Source organism: Canis lupus, chromosome 20 (assembly GCF_011100685.1).
Source record: "Canis lupus familiaris isolate Mischka breed German Shepherd chromosome 20, alternate assembly UU_Cfam_GSD_1.0, whole genome shotgun sequence".
NCBI classification, from domain to species: Eukaryota; Metazoa; Chordata; class Mammalia; order Carnivora; family Canidae; genus Canis; species Canis lupus.
Genome location: NC_049241.1, coordinates 6852588 through 6870436, shown reverse-complemented (window position 1 = coordinate 6870436; position 17849 = coordinate 6852588). Strand labels below are relative to the sequence as shown.

Genomic DNA, 17849 nt, shown 5'->3' with positions numbered 1-17849 from the left:
TTAATTAAGAAAATGTGAAAAAAAATTTAAAAAGTGGTAATTACATGAGGTGATAGATGTGTTAATTCACTTAATTGTGGTAATAACTTCACAATGTGTACATGTATCAAATCATTTAGAGTGTTATACACTCTAAATATATACAATTTTACTTGCCAATTATAGCTCACTATAGCTGGGGGGAAAAAACTGAGACTCCTCCCTCTCCCTACTCCCCAAAAAGAAAGAAAATATAAAAATACATGTTTACCATGGGGTAGAGAACTGCGCTTCTCAAATTTCAGCGTGCACATGACTCACTGGGAGATCTGGGCACAATGCATCTCCATCGGTCCCTCTGCTGTGAGGACATGAAGGCATTTCTAACCAGCTCCCAGGTGACCCCACAGACCACAGTTGAGCAGCAAAGAGGGAGAGAATATATTCTCTGCAGCAATGTGCTTCCTAAAGGAGCTGATTTGAGAATATATCATCTAAAAATTCATTTTTTAAAGATTTTATTTATTTATTCATAGACACACACACACGCACACACACACACACACACAGGCAGAGACAGGAAAAGGGAGAAGCAGGCTCCATGCAGGGAGCCCGATGTGGGACTCGATCCCGGGTCCCCAGGATCACACCCCAGGCTGCAGGAGATGCTAAACCACTGCACCACGGGGGCTGCCCTAAAAATTCACTTTTTAAAAAAAATCTCAACTGGGAAAATTCCACAAAGCCAGGCCCTGGCTCAAAGCCCAGGATCCCAGCCACACGCCTCTTAAAAATAGGTTTTCAAAATGCCTAGCATTTTTTCAAAAAGAATAGAATATTTGGCTAAAATTCTAGCAAAGCTCTTGATACCCATACAATTATTATTTTATTAACTTCATCCTTGTTTCAATTTTCACTTACTGCTTACTCTGCCATTAAAATGGGTCACAAAATTTCCAAATCTCTACTGTTCTTGCTTGCCAGGTAGATAAAATGCCTTTTGCCATCTGCTTATCTCCTACAAAGCAGAGGACTTTTTCCTGGCAAGTTTTCTAAATTCTTTTGTTTTTGTTTTTTATTTCAGCTTTTTTGAGGTATAACCAACATATAAAATTATAAGATATGTTTTAAGTGTACATCCTGGTGCTTTGATATACATATATATTGTGAAAGGATTTCCCCTATCTAGTTAATTAACATATCCATTGTCCTACTTGTTTACTTCTTTACTTAGGTGAGAACATTCAGCTTGTCTTAGCAAACTCAATTTTACAATACAGTGTTACCGACTCTTGTCATCATGTTTTACATTACAGCCTCAGACCTTATTTGTTTAATAGCTGAAAGTTTGAACCCTTTCACCAACCTCTCCCTCTTTCTCTAAATTCTTCAAGATTCCCAATGGCACATAGTATCATGCCACAAAGTAATGGAATTAGGAAGCCAAGAACTTTTGGACTTTCTGAAAGTTTGTGGTTACTTCGAATCATCATCCCAGAGAAAGGGCAATTAGGAGTCCTCTTTGCAAAGCACAAACTCTATTTAACAAAACCAGAATTTAAGTACAGAAGGTCAACTTTGAATGAATCCAGGATGCAAAGATATTTTCAGACACCCAGGAAGTAACTTGACTTTCTAAGACTGTGCTCTCAGAATTAAAATAGCTCAAGAAGAAAGCATATGCTTCTGTTTAGTGTTTTTCCCCCGTTGTAAATTCTACTTTCCTATTATTTTCTTATTTTTTTAAAGACTTATTTACTTATATTGGGGGGAGGACAGAAGGAGAGCATGGAACCCAACGTGGGGCTCAAGCTCACGATCCTGAGATCATGACCTGAGCCAAAACCAAGAATTAGATGCTTAACCAACTGAGTTACCCAGGCACCTCTATTTTCTTATTTTAAAAACAATATTCATTCTCTATCTTATTCACTATCTCTGGAGCAATATCCTCAGCAAATTCTCACAATTCCCGTAAGTCTTGCAGCACAGGCACAGGTTTGCAAGTCAAAACTTGTGCAAACATCACCTGTCAAACTTCTGTAAGGTAAATGACACGTGCATCCTCTGATCTCTAGTCATCATTCCTTGCTGAGACTTTGCTAAAATTCTTAGCACAGCAAGAGAGACTTTCAAACAGCTTTCTCTAGGCTCCTCATTTTACAGGTGAGGACACAGAACCGAAGACATTAAGTGACTCACTCAAAGCCACACTGCTACTGAAATTGAGTCTTCTGGGTTCCTCATCTGTGCATTTTTAAATACTTCACAGGGAGGCAGAGGCAGCCAACTTTGAGAAATAAAAGCTATCTGTATACATTTAAAGAAGTTACCAACTTCTTTAAAGTTAGAAGTTAATAGCAACAACAAAAAATTCTATGAAAGGAAAAAGGAAAAAAGAGAAGGCTGAACTCTTAGCCTTAACTGAAAAATAAAGGGCAGACATCACACGGAATACTTAGGCCAGTTACTCACAGAACTGAATATAAAACAGCAAGCTCTCCCTCATCTGTTCTCCCAGGCCAGGTTCCACAGCAAGTCTCTGCTATTCAGCAAAGGGAGGAAATCTGTTCTTGTGGAGGACGATTGAGCAAGCAGAGCAAGAGACAATCAGTGAAGGATCATTCATAACTACAAGAATTCAAAATGAATTTCTCAGAAAAACTTAAGAGTATGCAACTAACTTTTCAACATGTGAACAAAGACCACTAAACTTCAGTCAAGATATTCATCTATTATTTAATTAAATACTTCTATTTTATACTGGAGTCAATCAAAAGAAGCATCCCAGACTGAAGAAAGTTGAAAGCTCCATCTAGCTCCATGAGAGAAAGGTTTCTGGATTGTTCTCCTTGTTGTGTCCTAGTGCCTAGAAGAGGGACAAATAGGAGAACAGATGCTCCACACATAACTGAATGAGTGAATCAAAGGGAAAAAGAAAAGCAAGTTGCAGGACACAAAGAGATGCATTAAATCCACTGGGATGGCCGCTTATCGGAAAATGGGGATACAATGTAATATAGATAAGCCAGAGCTGCCAGAGCTGAACTTTTTATGGATCAAAGAGATAATAAGACTTGATTTGAGGTTCAGCCAACGAAAAGAGAAAAACATTGAGGGAGATAGGAAAAGGTTGGGATAGAGAAGAATGCTTAGCTTTTAGCCATTAGCAACACACTCTACCTTCAGAGACCTCAACAAAACAAGCTGAGAGGCCAACACCTGCCTTTAGGTTCTTAGGTCCCCCCACTGAAATGACAAATATTTACCAGTAAGCATAATTAAACAGGAAGTCCAATTCCAAATAATAACTATTAGTTTGGAAAGAAGGAATCTGGGAATCCCATTTTTCTAGATCCTAACCAAAAAAGAAAAAGTATACATTTTCAGATTAACCTCAATTAACCTGAGGATGAAAACAAATAATCTTACAGCAATCAAAAAACAACATGGTAGGGCAGCCCTGGTGGCTCAGCAGTTTAGTGCCGCCTTCAGCCCAGGGTGTGATCCTAGAGTCCCGGGATTGAGTCCCACATTGGGCTCCTTGCATGGACCCTGCCTCTCCCTCTGCCTCTCTCTCTCTCTCTCTCTCTCTCTGTGTCGCTCATGAATAAATAAGTAAAATCTTTAAAAATAAAAGAAAAATTAAAAAATTAAAAAAAAGAAAGGTAAGGGCTTAAAAATAAGTTAAATGTATTCCTTATTTTTATGCTTTTTGTAAAGAGATCTTCAGGTATTCTGATTCTAACTACATTTACTTTTTTTAACTGAAATATAATTAACACATAACTATGTTAGTTTCAGGCGTGTAACACAATGATGCAACATTTGTATGAACTGTAAAATGATCACAATAGGTCTAGTTAACAGCTATCACCACACAATTACAATGTCTTCTGATGAGAATTTTAAACATCTACTCTCAGCAACATTCAAATATACAGTATTGTTAACCATAGTCACCAGGCTGTACATTACATCCCTGGACTTACTTATTTTATAATTGGAAGTTTGTACCTTTTGACAAACTTTACTCATTTCACCTGCTATGCTCCTCCCTGCCTCTGGCAACCACCAATCAATATGTTCTCTGTACCTATGAATTTGGGTTTTTATTTAATTTTTTAAAAATTTTTAAATGTTTTTATTTGATAGAGAATGAGTGAGAGAGAGAGAGAAAGAGAGAGAATGTAAGTGTGAAGTGGGGAGTGGGGAAGTGGGGAGTAGAGGAAGAAGCAGACTCCTCACTAAGCAGGGAGCCCGATTTGGGGCTGGATCCCAGGACTCCAGGATCATGACCCAAGCTGAAGGCAGATGCTCAATCAACTGAGCTACCCAGGCACCCTTGTTTTTGTTTTTGTTTTTTTAAGATTCCACATATTAGTGAGGTCATATAGCATTTGTCTTTCTCTGCCTTATTTAACTTACCATAATGTTCTCGAGGTCCATCCATAAAGTTACAAAAAGCCAAGAGTTCCTTTTCTTTATAGCTGAATAATATTCCATTGTACACACATACACTACATTTTCTTTATCCTTTCCTCCACTGATTGACATTTAGGTTGCTTCCAGGTCTTAGATAATGTGGATAATGCTACAATGAGCATGCAAGTCCATACATAACTCCTCAATATCCTGTTTTTGTTTCCTTCAGATAAATATCCAAAAGTAGGACTGCTGGATCATATGGTAGTTCAATTTTAATTTTTTGGGAAACCTCCATACTGTTTTCCACAGTAGCTGTGCCAGTTTACATTCCCATCAATTGGACACCACAGGTTCCCTTTTCTCTACATCCTTGTCAGCACTTGCTGTTTCTTGTCTTTTTGATAAATACCATTCTGAGAGGTGCAAGGTGATAGCTCATGTTCCTAATTTTTAAATATTCTGTTATAAAAGCACTGTATACTTTTTATACATTTATACTTTTAACACTTTTCTCAAGAGGCTCACCAGAAGCAAGGCAGAGCAAGTATTAGTCCCACTTAGAAAAATGGAATACAAAAAGCTTAAATAAATAACACAGTTATCGCCAAAGCAAGGGCTAAAAAATAGGTCTCTGGGGCAGCTCAGGTGGCTCAGCGTTTGAGCGCCTCCCTTCAGGCCCAGGCCATGATCGTAGAGACCTGGGATCAAGTCCCACGTCAGACTCCCTCCATGGAACCTACTTCTCCCTCTGCTCTGTCTCTCTCTCTGTCTCTCTCTCTGTCTCTGTCTCTCATGAATAAGTAAATAATAATCTTTAAAAAATTTTTTACAATTAAAAATAAGTCTCTGAAAACCATTATATATTTAGCTTCAATGTTTTTCTACTCATCATTAGCTCAATGTTTTTCTACTTCAACAAGCAGCCCCACAATCATTTACAAAAGGTGACAGTAAAAGAGGGATTTGCAAAGGGAAGGAAGCCGATAAGCATTTCAAGTGAAACTCCATGCAAACACTTTCGAAGCCTATCACACTCTGAGTACTGTTCTAAATGCTGTGGCTTAGCCTTGAAGACAAATTCTCAGCCCTCCTAGAGCTTACATTCCAGTGAGGGAGAGAGAGGATGCAACACAAAGGTGTTGTTGAAAGGTACAAACTTGCAAACCAGTATATAAATAAGTCCTAGAGCTCTAATGCACAGTATAGTGGATACAGACAACAATATTGTATTACAATCATCAGACTGGCTATGAAACTAGATCTTAATTATTCCAAGACACAAAAAAGAAATGATAATTATGTAACATGAGAGAGATGCTACTGCTACATGGCAATCCTATTACAAAATATGAATGTATGAAATCAACATGTTATACATCTTAAATTTTTACAATGTTATATGCCACATATATTTCAATTAATAAAATGTAGGTTATACAACACTACAAATATACTACTCTGTAAGCATACTAACCACCACTGAACTGTACATTTTTAGTCAGTCATGTGGTACATCAGTCTCAATAAAGCTGTTTTTAAAATGCAGTTTATAAAAAAAATAAAAAAATAAAATGCAGTTTATAGAGGCACCTGGGTGGCTCAGAGGTTAAGCATCTGCCTTCAGCTCAGGATGTGATCCCAGGGTACAAAAGGCTCCCCCACCCCACCCCAGGGAACCTGCTTTTCCCTCTGTCTGTGTGTCTCTGCCTCTCTCTCTGTGTCTCTCATGAATAAGTAAAATTTAAAAAAAATAAAATAAAATGCAGCTTATAGAGGATTAGTGAACAATGGGGTTGGGTACTGAACCTCAGTTCTGTGCTACTTTAAACCCCTACCTAAGTAAGGATAGCAGATTGATTTCACATCCCTCCTTGGCTCCCAGAATGCTGGCAGTTAGGCTTCTGAACTCTAGAGAGCTCTAACAAACTCAACCAACCCAAGATAAAAGATGTACAATACTGAGACTGGAGGTTCCCCCAACAGATGGCCCTCAAAGATCACCTACAGTGGGGCTCAGAGTACAAGCTTCCCTCTGTCTTTTACCGAACTCAGTCATTTCTTCCCTGACCTTAATCATGAGTACACAAGCAGATATTTGAGGAAAGCTACTAACATGTAAGAAAGAGACCAAATCAAACAAAAAAGAAAGCAACCCAGACAACTCAAAGACCGTGCAAGAAGGAAATTTTTTTCAATGTATTAATTGTCTCCAAGAGACATAGCATTGGTGAAAGAGGGTGTAACTTTTAAAAAGAGTTCTAGAAAATTAAAATAATGATAGAAGTTTTGAAAATAATCAATAGAAGGGGCACTTGGGTGGCTCAGTTGGTTAAGCATCTGCCTTTGCATCAGGTCATGGGTCCCAGGTCTTGGGATGGAGCCCCACATTGGGCTCCCTGCTCAGCGAGTAGCCTGTTTCTCCATTTCCCTCTTTCTCTCTCCCTCCCTCCAACTTGTGCTCTCTTTCTCTCTCAAATAAATAAAATCTTTTAAAAAATAAAAAAAGTAAATTACTAATTTCATAGGCCAGCTTCAGTGCAAGCTATTGTTCTCGGAGCTCAGATCTCAAGAATAGAATCCCTAAAGATTCACACCACATAAAATATCTCTGACCCATAGCTAAATTCTTACTATCATGGTATTTTTCACTCCAGAGATAATATAGTATTAATTCTGACCTACATTCTAATTATCTTCCAGCAGGAATGCCATTCCTGGTCACAATGTTGCTTTCCTTTTAAACTGCCTTTTGTTTAGCTGTGACCCTCAACATATCATCCTAATCCAACTAAAAGTGTAAGAGAGCTTATTATAATGTTCTCTCTACTTGTTTAAGTTGTAAATTTTCCATAAAATAAATTAAGTACATTCATTTTTAAAAAAATCATAGCCCAGAGATGCTCCTTAGAAAAGGCATCTGATTTTTAAATATTCCTTACTATTACAACCATGTGCTATTTTCCACAGCAGCATGATAATCAAATATCCCAACACACTACCAAATTCATACCTACTAAGAAAAAAATATATTTAATTTCAAGTAAAATAATTATTTTGCTTAAAGTACTACACAAGGATACTTTGGGAAATCAAAATGTGTGGGAGAGACCGATTGACTGACAAACAAGTCTGAATAGAAGGCAGACTACACTAAGATATAGGGTCCCATAATATACTAAGATTGATCCAGAAGGGCAATGGGGAGGATAGTGGGAAGATACCATGGGCTGCCTTGGTGGATACTACTTTTTTCTCATGGACAGCACTTATGCCAAGTCCCTTAATAAAAGTCTAAATAAAAAGTGCATGATTAACTCCCAATACAATGTACACTTACACCGAAACATCATACTGGAAAGGATATGCACTATGGAGGCAGTCAAGTCTGATTGCCCCCCATCTCTGCCACCAACTGGCTATGAGATAACAAAGTCCTGATTTCTGCCAAAGCAGATACCTCCACATCATTACTTAGCATGACATCTGACATGCAAGAAGCATTCAATAAATGGATGGATGGAAGGCCGGAATTACTGTAAGGACTGCATGCAGAAATGCTCACACCATTGTATTAGGTACTTAGTAAATGGCAGCAGCCTTCCCTTCCTTTTCCCCTCCCCTTCCTTTCCATTCCCAGTGGTTATCTGCTTTGCTCTTATCTACTAGGATTTTCTCTCCCTCACAGATGAGCCCTTCCCATGGAGTTGACTATTATTCTTCCTGGAATAAATTCCTAAATGTACATTTCTAGAAATGATAATCTGACCAGATATCAATAATGTTTTGTCTTTTCCCCAGAATTAATTTCCCTTTTAAACTTTTCTTTTTTCTCAACCAAGCAACCAAAACTGAGCACTTACTCATAAGTTCTATACTGTACTGCGCTGAGAATATAGAATCCTAACCTCAGGAATTTAATATGTACTTGGAAATAATAAACTAACAACATGTAAAACAATAAATAGAAAATAGTAAGTGACTCATTTCCTTCCAAAAGTTTCCTTAACATTCAACTATATGTGATGAAATAAGAACCAGAGAACAGTTTTGTTTTGTTTTGTTTTTAATTACAGGACAGCCATGATAGAAGCATACATACAAATTTGGACCTAGTGATTCCTGTCTGGAAACTCACTGTAAAGAAATAACCCTAAAGGGGAGAAGGGGATGGAGAAGTTGTCTGAATAAAAGTGTTCACTGTAGCATCATGCACAAATGGGATAATTAGAAATAACTTTAAAATTGAAGAATAAAGGAGCATCTGGTTTCGGTTTTTATTATTGAAGTACAGTTAACATACAATGTAATGGTAGTTTCAATTGCACCACATAGGGGTTCGATAATTCTATACATCAATGCTCACCACAGTTAGTGTAGTCATCATTATTGACTATATTTTCTATGCCTTAGGAATTTTTTTTTTAAGATTTTATTTATTTATTCATGAGAGGCACAGAGAGAGAGAGAGGCAGAGACACAGGCAGAGGGAGAAGCAGGCTCTATGCAGAGAGCCCGATGTGGGGCTCAATTCCGGGTCTCCAGGATCTTGCCCCGGGCTGAAGGCGGCGCTAAACCACTGAGCCACCCGGGCTGCCCAGAACTTTTTTTTTTTTTTTTTTTAATCCCATGACTTGTTTTATGACTCAAAGTTTGTTTCTTAATCCCCTTTATCTATTTCATCTATCTCTCCTCTGGGCCACCACCAGTTTGTTCTCTGTGTTTATGAGTCTGTTTAGTTTCTGTTCATTTGTTTTGAAGATTCTACATATAAGTGAAATTATATGGCATTTGTCTTTCTCTGACTTATTTCACTTAGCATAATACCCTCTAGGTCCACCTATGTTATCACAAATGGCAAAGTCTCATTCTTTTCTATGGCTGAGTAATACTCCAGTGTGGTGATAAGTGTGTGTGTGTGTGTGTGTATCACATATCACATCTTCTTTATCCATTCATCTATAGATATACACTTAGCTTGCTTCTATATCTTGGCTATTGTAAATAATGCTGGAATGAACGTGGGGGCGCATATATTTTTACAAATTTGTGTTTTCATATTCTTTGAGTAAATACCCAGTAGTGGAATTGCTGGATCATATGATAGCTCTATTTTTATTTTTTTTTTTAAGATTTTATTTATTTATTCATGAAAGACACAAACACACAGAGAGGCAGAGGCACAGGCAGAGGGAGAAGCAGGCTCCATATAGCGAGCCTGAAGCGGGACTCAATCTTGGGTCTCCAGGATCAGGTCCTGGGCTGAAGGGGGCGCCATAACCACTGAGCTACCCGGGCTGCCCTATTTTTAACTTTTTGAGGAACCACCATGCTGTTTTCCACAATGGCTATACCAATATGCATTTCCCACCAACAGTGCATGAGGGTTTCGGTTTTTTTCCACATCTGTGCCAACACTTATTATTTCTTATCCTTTTGATACTAGCCATCCTGACCAGAAAAAATAAAATACGATAAAAAATGAGAGGAAGGCAAACCATAAGAGATGCTGAACTCCAGGATACAAACTGAGGGTTGCTGGAGGGGAGGAAGGTGGGGGAAGGGATAACTGGGTGATGAGCATTAAGGAGGGCACTTGAAGTAATGAGCCCTGGTATGTAATGAGACCTGGTATGCAACTGACAAATCACTGAATTCTACCTCTGAAACTAATAATATGATATATGTTAATTAAATCGAATTTATATTTAAAAATTTTTAAATAAAATAAACAGTGTTTGGAAAACTGTACATCTTAAATGCAAAACAATGAACTGGATCCTTATCTTACACCATATGTTAAAATCAACTCAAAAGGGATGAAAGACTTAAACACGTAAGAAATGAAACCACAAAACTCCTAAAAGATAATAAGCTCTTTGATATTAGTCTTGTCGATGATTTTTTGGATATGACACCAAAAGCACAAATAACAAAAGCAAAAATAAACATGGATGATTGCATCAAATGAAAAAGCTTTTGCACAGCAAAAGAAAAATCAGTAAAATGAAAAGGCAACCCATAAAACAGGAAAAAAAAATTGCAAACTATGTATCTGATAAGAGATTGATATTCAAAATATGTAAGGAATTCATACAACTCTATATCAAAAAAAAAAGTACCTGATAAAACAAATGGGCAAAGAATTTGAATAGATATTTTTCCAAAGAAGATATACAAATAGCCAACAGATATATGAAAAGGTGCTCAACATCAACTAATCATCAGGGAAATGCAAATCAAAACCCCAATGAAATATCACTTCACCTGTGTTAGGATGAGTATTATAAAAAAACACAAGAACAAATATTGGCAAGGACATGGAGAAAGGGAAACCCTTGTAAAACTGTTATAGGGAATGTAAATTGGTATAGCCTCTATGGAAAGCAGAATGGAATTTCCTCAAAAAATTAAAAATAGGACTACTGTACGATCCAGCAATCCCACTTCTAGGTATATACACTAAGGAAATGAAAATAGTATCGAGAGGAGATACCTGCACTCACATGTTCACTGCAGCCTTATTCACAAAAGCCAAGATAGGGAAACGACCTAAGTGTCCATTAATAAATGTCTGGACAAAGAAAATGTAATGTGTATATGTATACAGTGGAACACTATTCAGACACACACAAAGAAAAAATCCTGCCATTTGTGACACAATGGATAAATCTGGAGGACATGTGAAGTGAAATAAGCCAAAGACAAATATTATATGATCTCACTTACACATGAAATCTAAAAAAAAAGTCAAGCTCATAGAAACGAGAATAGAAAATTAATTGCCAGGGGCTAGGGGTGGTCAGAGAAATGGGAAGATTTTGGTCAAAGGGCACAAATGTTAATAAATAAGTTCTGAGGATCTTATGCATAGCATGGTAACTACAGGTGAAAATACTGTATTTATACTTGAAATCTGCTATCAGAGTAGATCTTAAGTGTTCTCACACACACACATTTGCTAATGTGAGGTGATGGATGTATTAATTAACTTGATTAATTATTTACATTGCATACATATATCAAACCATCATGCTGCACATTTTAAGTATATGCAATTTTGTCAATTATACCTCAATAAAGCTGGAGGAGAAAAGAGAGAAAGGACATCATATAAGAGATAGGTGAGAATATGAGGCATTTCAATAGGGGTAAAGAAGAAACTTAAAGGAAATGTGGTAACTTTCTTCAATTTTCTTAAGGGCGGAAATTAGAACAATTCCAAGATTGGAAGAGGTATTTGGAGTAGCTGAGAGAAGTGTATCTAAGGTGAGAAAGTTATAGAGATGCAGATTTTTACTTAATAATAAAAGTGCTCAAGGGGTACCTGGGTGGCTCAGTTGTTTAAGCAGCTGCCTTGAGCTCAGGTCATGATTCCACAGTCCTGGGATGGAGCCTCTGCCCCACCTCCCACTCCAACCTCCACCACCACCACCCCCACCCTCTCCCTGCTCCCCACTCCCTGGCATTGGGCTCCAAGCTCAGCAGGGAGTCTGTTTCTCCCTCTCCCTCTGTCCCTCACCCTGCCCTGCTTTCTCTCTCTCTCTCTCTTTCTCTCTCTCAAATAAATAAAATCTTTAATAATAATAATTTTTAAAATGCTCTAACTCCTTAAAGTGTTCAACACTGACAGATGCAGCTACATAATAAAGTCTCCATCTCTTACATTCAAGCAGAGGACAGACAGCTAAAATTAGTATTTTCTTTCTTACTCAGAAATATGATATTTTCTTTTATTCAGATCATCTTCATGTCATTCAACAGTTTTATGATTTATTCATGTAGGTCCTACATGTTTCTTATTAGTATTTTCCTGAATATTTCATACTTCAGGAATATTGCAGAGGGCACCTGTGCATCAGAAAGAAGACTGAACAAGAAAATAATCAAGGCCCTATCTCCAGTAATCCTAAATTAGCATCCATTTGCAAAGGTCTGCTATTAGCTGGGTTCACCAGAAAACAGTCTGAGACAGGAGAAAGTGGGAGGACCCTGCAGGGACTGCTCAGGAGCCCAACCTCTCCCTCTGCTCCCATGTTCTTCCCTTCCCCCACAGGGATAATCCTGACAGCACCCCCAGCAAACTTCCTGCACACTATGTCCATCTATTCCACGAAACTTAATTGTAAAATGCTTTCACTACTATGGATTGTAATTTTTTTAAGTTTAAAAAATACTTGCTCTAGTTATCGCAATGCCAATATTACCCCCATTTTAATTACTTCACAATTATAATACAATTTATAGAGATTTTTAGTGCCTGATATAGCAAGTCCCTTCGCTCCTCACCCAAATTATTTTTCATAAATTTTGACATAAACTTTAGAATCAGGGCAGCCCAGGTGGCTCAGCAGTTTAGCACCGCCTTCAGCCCAGGGCCTGATCCTGGAGACCGGGATGGAGTACCATGTCAGGCTCTCTGCATGGAGCCTGCTTCTCCCTCTGCCTGTGTCTCTGCCTCTCTCTCTCTCTCTCTCTCTCTCTCTGTATCTCATGAATAAATAAAATCTTTAAAACAAAAAAACTTTAGAATCAGTTTACCAATTTAAAAATTACATCTGATATTCTGATTAGGGTTATATTGACATATTGAATCTGATTAGGATAACATAGATTAAAATGAATGTTACTGACATCTTTATTTGACTGAATCTTTCTTACTCAGAAATATGGTATTTTCTTTTATTCAGATCATCTTCATGTCATTCAATAGTTTTATGATTTATTCATGTAGGTCCTACGTGTTTCTTATTAGTATTTTCCTGAATACTTCATATCTATGGTTGGTATGTGAATAAGACTTTTTTAGAGATAATTTGCACCTGGTTATCACAAGTGAATAAGGGTAGTATTGATTTTTTAGATGCTACTCTTATAACCAGACACCTTATTTGAGTCTTTTATTAGTCCTAGCAGTCTTTTTCCCATTATAATACATGGGGACATTAAAATTTTTCTAGTAGAAAAAAAAAAATTCTAGTAAACTGTTTATAAACATCTGAAAATTACCGTTTTGCCTATAACTTTTCAGTTTTTAAAAATTCACTAGCTGGAATCCCTGGGTGGCGCAGCGGTTTGGCGCCTGCCTTTGGCCCAGGGCGCGATCCTGGAGACCCGGGATCGAATCCCACGTCGGGCTCCCGGTGCATGGAGCCTGCTTCTCCCTCTGCCTGTGTCTCTGCCTCATTCTCTCTCTCTCTCTGTGACTATCACAAATAAATTTAAAAAATTAAAAAAAAAAATCAAAACAATATATTAAAAAAAAAAAATTTCACTAGCTAGGGATCCCTGGGTGGCTCAGCGGTTTAGTGCCTGCCTTCGGCCCAGGGTGTAATCCTAGAGACCCGGGATCAAGTCCCACATCAGGCTCCCTGCATGGAGCCTGCTTCTCCCTCTGCCTGTGTCTCTGTCTCTCTCTCTCTCTCTCTCGAATAAATAAATAAAATCTTAAAAAAAAAATTCACTAGCTAGAATTTAGTCCCTATCAAAATACCAACAGTACTTTTCAAAGAACTAGAACAATTCTAAAATGTACATGGAACCACAAAAGACCCTGAATAGCCAAAGCAATCCTGAAAAAGAAAAACAAAACTGGAAGTTTCACAATTCCAGACTTCAAGTTCTATTACAAAGCTATAGTGAATAAAACAGTATGAGACTGGCACAAAAACAGACACACAGATCAATGGAAAATAATAGAAAACCCAGAAATAAACCCACAATTATATGGTCAATTAATCTTCCACAAAGGAGGCAAGAATATGCAATGGGAAAAAGTCTCTTCAACAAATGGTGTTGGGAAAACTGTCAACTACATGCAAAAGAATGAAACGGACCATTTTCTTACATAATACACAAAAATAAATTTACAATGAATTAAAGGCCTAAATTTAATACCTGAAACCATAAAAATCCTGGAATCAGGATTTTATGACTTTTATGACTCCTGAGACAAAGTAAAGTAAAAATAAACTACTGGGACTACATCAAAATAAAAAGCTACTGCACAGTAAAGAAACAATTAACAAAACTAAAAAACAACCTACTGAATGGGAAAAGATATCTGCAAATGAAATATCCAATAAAGGGTATCCAAAATACATAAAGAACTTATATAGCTCAGGGGGATCCCTGGGTGGCTCGGTGGTTTACTGCCTGCCTTTGGCCCAGGGCGCGATCCTGGAGTCCTGGGATCAAGTCCCGCATCGGGCTCCCAGCATGGAGCCTGCTTCTCCCTCTGTCTGTCTCTCTGCCTCTCTCTCTCTCTCTCTCTCTCTCTCTGTCTATCACGAATGAATGAATGAATACATACATACATACATAAATATATAAAAGAACTTATATAGCTAACACCAATAAAACAAATAATCCAATTTAAAAATGGGTGGAAGACAGAAACAGACATTTCTCCAAAGATATCCATATGGCCAACAGACATATGAAAAGATACTCAACATCACTCATCACCAGAAAAATGCAAATCAATGAGATATCACCTCATATGGGTCAGTATGGTTAAAATCAAAAACACAAGAAACAAATGTTGGTAAGGATGTGGGGAAAAAAAAAAACCCTTGTGCTCTGTTGGTGGGAATGCAAACTGTTGTTGTAGAAAACAGTGTGGAAGTTTCTAAAGTTAAAAATAGAAACACCCTATGATCCAGTAGTCTTACTACTTGATATTTACTTAAAAAATACAAAAACACTAATTCAAAGGGAAACATCTATCTCTATGTTTACTGCAGCATTAATTACAATAACCAAATGTGGAAGCAGTCAACTCTCCATCAATAGATAAATGGATAAAGAAAATGTGGTACGTGTATGTGTATATGTATGTTTGATAGAGTATTACTCAGCCATGAAAAAGAATGAAATTTTGCCATTTGCAACTACACAGATGGAGCTAGAGAGTATAATGCTAAGGGAAATAAGTCAGAGAAAGACACCATATGATTTTGCTTGTACGTGGAGTTTAAGAAACAAAATAAATGAGCAAGGGAAAACAAAGAAAGAGAAACAAACCAAAAAAAGATCCTTAACTATGGAGAATAAACTTGATGATTACCTGAGAAGAGGTGGCTGGGAAGATGGATGAAATAGATGAAGGGGATTAGTACACGTACCATGATAAGCACTAAGTAATGCATAAAATTGTTGAATTACTATATTGTACACCTGAAGCTAATATAACACTGTATGTTAACTAAACTGGAACTAAAATAAAATTAAAAATTGGGAAAAAATCTGAAAAAATTTTCACTAGCTAGAACCTTAAGTTCAATGCTATTTGAGTTGTCTTGCCCTGACTTAAACTGTTTCACCATTAAACACAGTAATCATAGGTTTCTAGTGGGTTACTTTTATCAGTGTAAGGAAGTCTCTTTTGATTCACATCATGCTAAGAGTTTTTTTTCATAAATTAATGTATTTCATCAAATACTTTTGAATTTCTGTCATGATTATATGATTTTTCTTTTAATCTACTAAAGTAATACAAATAATTTACTACATTCTAAGAGCCCCTGTTATTAACCTATCCTTGCATTCCTGTGATGCAGTTTACTTCGATATATATTACTTTTAATACACTAGACTGAACTTCTTAATATTTAATTTAGGATCTTCATATCTATGTTAGAAGGGAAATTGATTTATAATATCCACATACACTTTGGGCTTTCCTGATCCACTTCTGATATCATAGCTGTATTACTCTTCAGAAGGAGTGAGAAAGTGCTCTACACATAGTGTTATAAGGAGATTTATTTCTTGAAGATTTGTTAATTCCACTTATAAAACTATCTAGGGAGTACCAGGGTGGTTCAATCGGTTAAGGGTCTGCCTTCAGCTCAGGTCATGATCTCAAGGTCATGAGAATGAGTCTCGACTCAGGCTCCCAGCTCAGTGGGGAATCTGCTTCTCTCTCTCTTTCTGCCTCTTCCCCCCTGGGCCTGTGCTCTCTCTCTCTCTTCTTTCAAATAAGTAAATAAATAATTCTTTAAAAACCAAACATCTGGGCCTCATATCTCTGACTATCTTTTCAATTTTTCCTATAATCACTGACTAGTTCAGATTTCCTATCTTCCATGATCCAAATAAAATTATACATGTCACTTACATTTTTCATTGTTTGGTATATGTATATATGTATTCACTTGTATATTATTTTCATCTATACTCATAATAATACCTTTTGTCACCTGTAATGTTCTATAATTGTATGTATTCTCTTTTCCCTAATCAAATTCACCAAAGATTTATGTCATTTATTTGGCTTATTAAAAAAAAAATTGGTTTTACTCTTTAGGTTTATTGATTTTCATTTTTATTTATAAAAATAAAAGCAAAGATCAATTCTTTTCTTTCTACTTTAGCGTTATTACTACTACTACTATTACTATTACTATTACTATTACTATTACTATTACTATTACTATTACTATCTTGGTTGTTCATTGGGTCCACTAATTTCCTATTCTTTTTTTTTTTAAGGTTTTATTTATTTATTGATGAGAGACACACAGAGAGAAAGAGGCAGAGACATAGGCAGAGGGAGAAGCAGGCTCCATGCAGGAAGCCCAATGTGGGGCTTGATCCTGGGACTACGGGATCACACCCTGAGCCAAAGTCAGATGCTCAACTGCTAAGCCACCTGGGCAGCCCTCTATTCTTCTTTTTAAGATTTTATTTATTTGACAGAGCACACAAGAGCACAAGCAGGGAGAAGGGCAGAGGGAGAGGGAGAAGCAGACTCCCCGCTGAGCAGGAAGCCAAAACATGGGGCCAATCCTAGGACTCTGGGGTCATGACCTGAGCCAAAGGCAGATGCTTAACCGACTGAGCCACCCAGTGCCCCTGCTTTTCTAATAAATGCATCTTCTCAGTCCTCCTTTGGCCTCATCTCACCAGAACTTCCATCTGATGGATGTTTGAGATCTCTATTACTTCCCTCAATTCCTTGTGATATTCTATAAAATTTTGTTGCCTATCTTCCAGGTCACTAAATTTGTCTTTAATCATATCTACCCAATTCTCAAGGTGATTTATTTAATCTTTTAAGTTAATAATCCTATTTTAAAGTTCCATGGACTTTATTGCATAAATAATATTTTTTCATAGCAGGCTATTACCTAACATATTCACTACCTCAAATCTTTTTGAAGATACTAACATGTTTTTAGCTTCTCCTATATTCCCCAAAGTCTGCTTACTCTGGGTCTTTCTTTCATCCTATTTGCTTTCCTCGAATGCCAGATGATCCTGGGATATTCCTTCATACTTCAGCAGAAAAGACTAGTTCAATCACCAAAGGCAGCTAATGCATGTCTCCTGGCTAGCTAGCACTGGGGTCTCTCCCTGGAGAGGAGCAGCTGTAGGCCCTAGGTAAGAGGACAAGAGGTGTCCAGCAAGCAGGCTGTGCTTTAGGGTATATGGGTGGGAAA

General features: G+C 37.3%; 1 protein-coding gene across 4 annotated transcripts in view; it reads right to left on the bottom strand.

The window, feature by feature from the left end:
* The window catches only part of VGLL4 (vestigial like family member 4), a 163314-nt gene that overhangs the window by 118128 nt on the left and 27337 nt on the right, over positions 1 to 17849 (bottom strand). The window contains exon 1 of one of the 4 annotated variants that reach the window (XM_038565630.1): positions 2455 to 2586. The exons of the other annotated variants lie outside the window; for them this stretch is intronic. Within the exon in view, the coding sequence (XP_038421558.1) occupies positions 2455 to 2488 (34 nt within the window). The 5' untranslated portion in view covers positions 2489 to 2586. Of the gene's footprint in view, positions 1 to 2454; positions 2587 to 17849 lie in introns of those variants that run through there. 4 annotated transcript variants of the gene reach the window in all.